The sequence below is a fragment of the Hippocampus bargibanti genome, linkage group LG14, assembly GCF_051943395.1.
Source record: "Hippocampus bargibanti isolate YZ-2025 linkage group LG14, ASM5194339v1, whole genome shotgun sequence".
Classification (NCBI taxonomy): domain Eukaryota; kingdom Metazoa; phylum Chordata; class Actinopteri; order Syngnathiformes; family Syngnathidae; genus Hippocampus; species Hippocampus bargibanti.
This window is the reverse complement of record NC_142747.1, coordinates 20,634,064-20,642,963: the sequence shown is the minus strand read 5'-3', so window position 1 is coordinate 20,642,963 and position 8,900 is coordinate 20,634,064. Positions and strand designations below refer to the sequence as shown.

The window sequence follows — 8,900 nt, the reverse complement described above, 5'->3', positions numbered from 1 at the left end:
CACTCCGGCAGCTCAGCTCGATTTTGATTGGTTAACATTTCCGAGGGAACGTCACGAGTTACGGCGTTGGACGGCATCTGACGACGTCGTCATGACAATGAACGTAAACATCACACTTTTGGGCATCCGACGGTAAAAACTTGGGCAAAACAAACATGCGGATCGAATCTCTAAGGATGGACGACACTGATTTGCCGTGGCGACCCCTTTGAAGGGAAAAGCCGAAAGGAAAAGAAGAAGATTTCTTTCGGAAGAAAAAAAAGCTACGTTCAAGGGTCCCGGGGAAAGCGGAGTATTATCCGTAAACGTTTTGGTGTTGATTTATTGATGATTCCTTCGAATGAATACACGACGTGAGTTGCAGATGAGCCGGTTTTGCTACGACGTGAAAGAGGGTGAAAATCTTACGGAGTGAAATGTTTGAATACAAGTTGTTGCGAAATAAAATGCTGAGGTATAAATTGACATTGAAATTAAGGACAACCGACATCATTTTTTTGTTTCTTAACTGACATCAGAAAAACATTTTATAGCATCTAAAATACCCAAAACATGCAGGCTGATATTTGTAGTCAAATTAAAAACACAAATAAAAATGAGTTAAAGTGTCCCAAAACTACTTTAACCCCAGAAATTGCCCGTTTCAGAAGGTCCCACCCCCTTGTTTGTGACGTCCCGCCACGACGTCTTGCCTGATTTGTCTGCTAGGAATGTGTGTCAACTAGTATCCAATAGTAGTCTTGGTGCAACACTCAACGATTCACCATTGCGTTATTTATGTAGTTTTCCTTCTAATTTTGCCATCAACACGAAGTTTTCAGTTGAAAAAAAAGGACCCAAAATTGTGTGTGGCTTTCTCGGTCAGGGGCGTTCCCTCCGTGACGTCACGTCATGAATCGTCATCAACTTGAAAAGAAGACTTCCTGAATATTCAGCGCGAGTCTTCAAAGGTAAAATATAGCGATATGCGGTGGAATCTACGCTCAGTAGAAGTCATTTGAAGTGATCTTACAAATTATGGACGCAACTTGTTCGGAGGTGTCGGTTGTCCTTTAAAGGCAAGGCGAAGACATCCTGGCGTGACATCACGAACAAAGGGGCGGGACCTTCTGAAAGTCGGCATCTGCGAGGTCATTTTGAAGTAGTTTTGGGACACTTGAACTCATTTTGATTGTTGTTTTGCATTTGACTCAAAATATCAGCCCGCGTGTTTTAGATGCTATAAAATGTTTTTCTGATGTCAGTTAGGAAACAAAAAAATGGTGTCGCTTGTCCTTTAAGCTTTCCTCAATTCGCCAGTCGTGGATGTCCTCAACTTTTCCAATGCCGCTTGAAGCCATGGCTAAATTCTTCCAAAAGACTTTTTGAGTCCGGAAAGCAAAGGCCTTCACTTGGTCTTGGGAACGACAAGTATCTCATCGCCATCTTGGATATTGTAAGAGTGAAGAGCTCGCGTGTTGTACTTGAGCTCATCGGGGCCGAAAGCGCTGCTCTTGTCGATATAATAAAGCCTCATGCCGCTAGCGGCTAGCTGCACCACCGACGTCAGCTGCTTCTTCAGCTCGGCCACCGTCTGGTCTAAACGGATGTTGAGCTGGAGGAAAAAAAAAAAAAAAAACACATTGTTGCGTTCATTTTGGATGTTCAACTTTAACTGTACAGTAATCCCACACGCGCCAGCGTTCACTCAACCCGGAAGTAACTCAAATAGATAGAAAGCTAGCTAGCTAGCTAACTAATAGATAGCCAATAGCCAGCGAGCTAGCTAGCTAGCCAGCCAGCGGGCTAGATAGCTATATAGCTAGCCAGATAGCTAATGACAATTTTTTTTCTCCATCGAAACAAATCAAGTTGCAAGCGACAGACCTGTTGCACTTTTTCTTCGCAGTGAACTTCAACTTGAGCATGGCAACGCGGTCGGAGATCGATCTCAGCCAGAGGTTCCAACTTCCCGTACTTGTTTACCAGACAATGATATCTTCAACAACAACAACAAAGACACATCATCAACGGCCATTTTGGGTTTCGATGAGGTTTTGAGGATTCAGTCCACTTTAATAATACTACTACTAATAATAATAATACATTTCATTTATAAGCGCCTTACTCTCAAGCCAGCTAGGTAGCTAGACAACAGTGATAGCTCGGGTTACGAATCCCTTGGTTTACGAACTTTTCGGTTTATGAACGTTACATTTATGAAAATTTGACCTTGGCATAAGAACTTTTTTCGTACACGTAGAAAACTGACATTTGGACTTGTTTCAACTTTGATAGTTCAAAGACAGAGTGTAGACTGCAAGGTTAAAATATGCCATCAATCAGGCTCCACAAATAACCCGCACAAGCCATCTGTACACTTGATGCAAAAAGCTATCAACCTAGCTAAACAAAACACAATTGATGAGGAACAAGGTAAAATCATGGCAGAGAAAGCACCTACAAGGGATCATTCCTCAAAATGGTGAAGAAAGAAGGCTACGTTCCTCATCAAGTGTTTCATGCTGATGAAACCGGCCACTCGATTCTATCAAGCCATCAACGGCCATCACAAAGGGCAATAAAACCACTTTATTATACAGTACAGTTTATTTCTTGAATATAATACCAGAACATATTTATTATACATAAAATACGGTATATTTTGTGTCGTTTTAAGGCTTAGAAAATTAGAAAATTATGTTTTATGGGGACCTCGGAATGGATTATTCTCATTTTAATGGTTTCCAATGGGAAATTAATTTTTGCGATACACACTGTTCGCCTTACACGCTCCGTCTGGGAACCAATTAAGTTCGTAAGCCAATGTATCACTGTAGATAGCAAATGTATCGCAAATAGACAGCTAGCTTGATAGCAAATGGATAGCTAGCTAGATAGCATTTTTTCTAGCATAGTTATATCCTCTTTGGCCCTTTTTGAGCCCATCAAATCCACGACGGCGTTTGAATCACTCTTACATGAAGATGACAGTTTAACAGGCTATGTCTGTTCACCTCAGATTGACCCCAGATTTTCTGTGCTTCCATTGTGGGCCTTTTAAGCATGAAACGTTCATATATGATAACTTCTATTCTGTCTATTCTCTATCACTCAGTTTATTATATATGTTTTTTTTTAATGGAAGCATATCTACTTTGCTGTTTGTTGTTGTTTTTTTTTACTCACCAGTTTAAGGCAAACATTCAACTCCACTGAAATACTCTCTTCTCGCAATAAAGATGCTGTCCATGCTTTCTACCTCTCTGTCATTCTGAGCTTTCAGATAGTTAGCTAACGGTCTAGCTGGCTATCTATTAGCTAGCTTTCTATCTTTTTGAATTACTTCTGGGTTGAGTGAACGCCAGCGCATGTGGCTGCCGCTGCTCACCCGCAAAAAAAAAACGGATCCTGTGACTGTAAAGTGACCTTGATGGCAGAACGGTGAGGAAGTGCGCCAACCTGTGAGGCAGCTCCTCCTCCGGAGAGTAAAAGTAGTAACGGATAAAGAACCTCTCAGCATCTTCGCGCTCACTTTCAGTGACAACGCTTCCGTTCAGAAGCGAGATCGAGGGAAGCCTAAAAAGACAATCGAGGAGAAGCCATCGGATAGTCATACGCGTTAAAGGACAACCCACACCATTTTTTTGTTTCCTAACTGACATCAGAAAAAGGTTTTATAGCCTCTAAAATAGCCAAAATACGCAGGTTGATATTTTTAGTCAAATGCAAAACAACAATAAATATGACTTCAAATGTCCCAAAATTGGGCGGGATTCAGAAGGTCCCGCCCCCTTGTTCGTGATGACAGCTAGATAGCTTGCGAGCCAGCTCGATAGCTAATATTACTGCTGGTGAAGAATGTATTGATTTTTTTTCCCCATTTGTCGATCGACTATTGACTAATTCCACATGTTGCGCAGTTTTGCAATATCCTTTTTTTTCCAACATGGCTGACCGAAATATGCACGCAACATCTTGAACAAAAATGCTAATTATGCGCCACGATCGCTCGCTCTTATCCAAGAATATTCAGTTTGCCAAGCTGACTGATCATCATGGATATGTACAGGAAGTGTCTCCAACATGCGGTGTTAAAAGAATAAAAGCATCTCCCGAAAAAAAAAAAAAAAGAAAAAGAAAGGTATTTGTTTTGAATCAAACTCACTGCGCTATCATCAGGCTACGTCGCTCCTCATTTGTGTACGTCTGCAGTAAAGGGATTCCTTGTAGTCGTACTTCTTCCAGTTTCGGAAAGAAGTTCAGCTTCTCAATGTCTTCCCATCGATTAAGACCTGGTCACGTTGAAAGGACGGTCGCGGCTTGGGTGTCAGCGAATGATTCTGACGGCCTCATTTTGATCACGCAAAGCGCCACCAACCTGAGTTATGGAGGTTGATGCTGCGAAGGTTTGGGAAGAGCCCTTGCAGGACCTCTTTGCCGTCCTGGATGGAGGCCAAATGGTTGTTGGCCATGACCAGAGTGTCCAGGCCGGGGAACATGGAGCCAAACTTGCGGACTTCGGCCCAGTCGTGCAGGCTGTTGTCGGTGATGTGCAGCAGGCGCAGATTGGGGCAGGCCGCGCTAGAAGCTCGCACGCCGCTGTACTCGTTAAGGCACACGAACAACTCCTCCAGCCTGCAAGATTACTTTCGTTACTCTGGGAGGGACTTCCTGGGGCTGCTGAAGGTGTAATAATAATAATAATAATAATAATAATAATAATAATATCTTGCACATTGTTTCAGTTGTTCCTAGCTAGCTAGCTAGCAAATAGATAGTGAATAGCTAGAGAATAGATCGCTATCAGCTAGCGAATAGATAGCTATTAACTTGCGAATAGATATAATAATAATAATAATAATAATAATAATAATAAAGTTCATTTATAAGCACCTTTCAAAACTCTCAAGGACACTTTACAGTCACAGGATATTTTTTCTGTGGGTGAGCAGCGTCATCCTCACGCGCCAGAGTTCACTCAACCCGGAAGTAACTCAAATAGATAGAAAGCTAGCTAGATAGCTAATTGGTAGCCACTAGATAGCTAATATATAGCCAGCTAGATAGCTAGCCAGCCAGCTCGACAGCTAATATATAGCTATTAGATAGCCAGTAGATAGCGAGCCAAATAGCCAGCTAGGTAGCTAATAGATAGCTAGATAGATAGCCAGATGGCCATCCAGCCAGCGAACAGATAGCAAGTAGATAGCTCGGTAGCTAGCTAGATAACTTGAAGTGAGTTCATGACCCAAACGTGAGTACAACTCGCGGTGCTTTTGTATCTTTAGCAAGTTGTGGCTCATGTTTGTGTGCTCGTTAGCGACATTAGCCCGCTAGCATCAGGTGACCTTACTCTGGAATCTGACGGGCGAGCAGCATGACCGTGTCCCAGGAAACTTGGGTGTTGTTGAGGACGAGACGTCGGACCCGAGAAAACGCGAGGGCGCAGCGGGGCTCCAGCGTGGTCCCTCCCAGCGGGTTGGAGCTCAGATTCAGGAAATCCAGATTGGGAATGTTGGACACGATTTTACCGATCTGAAAAAAAAAAAAAAAAAAAAAATAATAATAATAGGTTGATTAGGCATCAAGCGACTTGCATCACCCCTTCTGATCGTTTGCGGGTTACAGTGATACGTTGGCTTACCAACTTAATTGCTTCCCAGACAGAGTGTGTAAGGCGAAAAGTGTGTATCCCAAAAATTAATTTCCCATAGGAAACCATTAAAATGAGAATAATTCGTTCCTGGGTCCCCATAAAACATAATTTTCTCCTAAATAAGACTGAGAACTACACAAAATATACCTTATTTTATGTATAATAAATGTGTTATGTTATTATAATTAAAGAAAGAAATTGTACTGTATAATAAAGTGGTTTTATGGACCTTGGTGATGGTCGTTGATGGCTTGATGGAATGGAGTGGCCGGTTTCGTCAGCATTAAACACTTGATGAGGAATGTAGCCGCCTTCTTTCGCCATCTTGAGGTATGATCCCTTGAAGGTGCTTTCTCTGCCATAATTTTACCTTGTTCCTCATCAATTGTGTTCTGATTAGCTGGGTTGATAGCTTTTTGCATCAAGTGTACAGATGGCTTGTGCGGGTTATTTGTGGAGCCTGATTGATGGAATATTTTAACCTTGCAGTCCACACTTTGCCTTTGAACTATCAAAGTCCAAATTTCACTGTTTTCTATCCATGTTCCCACTCTCTCTCTCTGTTGTCTGCCTATCTCTTTAATGTTTAAACCCCATCCCGCTTCACTGCTGCGTTCTTGACCAATCACGTGGCTTTGACTGAAGACGGGGCGGGGAATAGAGGACAAAAAAAAAGTCGGCTGCCATTTTCTTTTTTGGAGAACGGCCTCACTCTCTCTTTGTCTGTAAACACCCCCCTCGCTGCTACGTTCTTGACCAATCACGTGGCTTTAACCGACGACTGGGGGTGGGGAATAGAGGACAAAAACAAGCCGGCTGCCATTTTTTTTTGCCATTGTGGCAGCTCCGTGTGTATCCCGAAAAATAGTTTGTATGCCAAGATAAAATTTTCATCAATTTAACGTTGGTAAAGCGAAAAGTTCGTAAGCCAAGGGGTTCGCAAACCGAGGTGTCACTGTATGTGCAAATAAGGAAAGTGAGAATAAATGAACAAACCCAGAGACAGCACCTCATGCCAGTCCTGCAGCTTGTTATGGGAGAGGTCCAGCTCCATGACGTGCGCACAAAAAGCCGCAATTTCACTCTGGTCACCTGCCTTGCTGATTCCGCATCCGTTCAAAACCAGGACGCTGGGCAAGTTCAGGCGCTCTGCGAGAAAAAAAAAAAACAAATTCATTAAATTTGTGAGCATTAAAAAATAATGATTACATGTACTTTTAATTGACTTAACTCATTGACTGCCAGACGATGTGCAAAAATGTGTCCACGCCAGTGCCAGGGTTTTTGTCATTGTCACTCCAATTCCAGGACCAACAGAATATTATAGTTTTAGGACTACATAAACATTCCACGCAGCGTAAGAAACCTTAGATTATCTTCTTTTAATTGAAAAAAAAAAGACTTAATTCCTAAGTTATATGGGTCTGGAGTTATATGAGCTTGAAATGGGGGCAGAAGAACACACTTCGATAGAATAGATACATCCAGGTCGATAGAGGTATCTCTGTATTTTTTTTTCGGCTAGCAGAGGCAAACATGATTGTATCCAAATTGATGGGGCTGACCTTTCATGGGGGAGCCTTGAGGACAAGCGTTGGGCACTACCACCAGCACCCCCACGCCGAGCCCCCGACGACACGGAAAGTTCTCCGGGCTGTACTTTTCATTGATCACCTCCACAAAGCTTCGGCCGACCTGGCACGCTGGTGACTCCATGGCTCTGTCCTTTGGTCCAGTTTTTGTCCCTGTTTTGAGGTAGATTAGAGCGATGACACAACAGATACAGACGGACGCTCCCCTACTTACAAACACTAAAGTTACGAACAACGGTACATTTTTTTTGTTGTAACATATGTAGTATTCTCTACAGTTGTACATGTAATAGAGCATATATTTTATTAAATGTTTATTTTTCAGTACAAACCAAAACAGGTTACTTTTATAAGTCTTAAAGGACAACCAACACCACCCCCAGACATGTTGTGTCCATAATTTGTAAAATCACTTCAAATGACTTCTACTGAGCGTATTTGACAAAAATTCCACTGCATATAGCGAGATTTTACGTTTTAAGACTCACACTGAATATTCAGGAAGTCTTGTTTTTGAGTTGATGACGTGACGTGACAGAGGGAACGCCCCTGACCGAGAAAGCGACACACAATGCATTTTGGGTACTTTGTTTCGTCTGAAAACTTTGTGTTGATGGCGAAATTAGAAGGAAAACTACATAAATAACACGATGGTGAATCGTTGCGTGTTGCATCAAGACTACGATTTGATACTAGTTGACACAAATTCCCAGCAGACAAATCAGCCCATTTCCAACGGAGCTTGGGTGCCATCTTGTGCATTTTCTGACACCACAAACAAGGGGGCGGGACCTTCTGAAACTGGCCACCTCCGGTTTCAATTTAAAGTAGTTCATAGACACTTTAAGTCATTTTTATTGGTGTTTTAATCAATCATAGTTAATCAATATGTAAAGGTGTAGGGTTTGATTCCTAGCCTTTCTGCGTGTAGTTTGTATGTACCCCTCGTGTTCATCGGTTGTTCCGATGTACAGTACTCCAAATTTTCCCAAGTGGTGAACGTGAGCGTGGATGCTAGTTTGTGCATGTCTGCCCTGTGATTGGATGCCAGCCAGCCACCCTTGTGAGGATAAACTGATTCGAAAAATGGATGGAGGATGGCAGCCAGGGATGCACCTGATTGATTCACTTAGATGGGAAGATCAGACAACAACAACAAAAAAGTTGTCATTTCAGGAACGTCAAAGCAAATGTCTTCATTACTGTTATGGCCGAAATAAGTCACATGACTTTGACGATATTTCAATGCTATAACAGTCACTAAACGGGATGCAGGGCAGAATTTGGCATCGATTGACACGAAGCTCGCTTTTTAAAACAGATTCCATCTTCTTCTCAGCATCACAGTTGCGAAAGTAGGACGACACGTTGAACCAATAGTTGAAAACGTGTTTAAAAGGTGAATTTACGGTCAAATATTAATTTTGACCCCCCACCCCATCAACAGCTGCTCAGTCCGACATCGAAACGTGTAGGAACAACACTAGCAATAATTTGCTAATGACACCGAGGTCATCATGTTTTAATCGATCGGTGACAAGAGTCACTTACAAACCTTTAACAAGCACTTTCAACGTCCCTTGATGAAAACATCTCAGCTGTCGTTTGCTCTTCCCAGTATCCCGGACATGACGTCATGTGTTGTCTTTCACGCTTTGGTTTTAAGATTC

General features: G+C 42.3%; 1 protein-coding gene across 1 annotated transcript; it reads right to left on the bottom strand.

Moving 5' to 3' along the window:
- Window positions 1-102: 102 nt before the first annotated feature.
- Window positions 103-8,857, bottom strand: tbcela (tubulin folding cofactor E-like a). The gene is made up of 9 exons (XM_089013476.1): window positions 8,786-8,857; window positions 7,204-7,383; window positions 6,648-6,787; window positions 5,336-5,517; window positions 4,361-4,617; window positions 4,148-4,274; window positions 3,442-3,558; window positions 1,867-1,978; window positions 103-1,594 (listed from the first exon to the last, which is right to left on the bottom strand). The coding sequence occupies exons 2-9, from the start codon at window positions 7,352-7,354 to the stop codon at window positions 1,388-1,390; spliced, it is 1,293 nt and encodes a 430-aa protein (XP_088869602.1). The 5' UTR covers window positions 7,355-7,383; window positions 8,786-8,857; the 3' UTR covers window positions 103-1,387.
- Between the last annotated feature and the right edge of the window lie 43 nt (window positions 8,858-8,900).

Coding starts and splice junctions, on each gene's coding strand:
- tbcela (XM_089013476.1), bottom strand. CDS start 7,354: ATGGAGTCACCAGCGTGCCAGGTCGGCCGAAGCTTTGTGGAGGTGATC. Junction 6,788..7,203: donor TCAAGGCTCCCCCATGAAAG/GTCAGCCCCATC, acceptor TTTTTCTCGCAG/AGCGCCTGAACTTGCCCAGC. Junction 4,618..5,335: donor CTCGCCCGTCAGATTCCAGA/GTAAGGTCACCT, acceptor GTAATCTTGCAG/GCTGGAGGAGTTGTTCGTGT.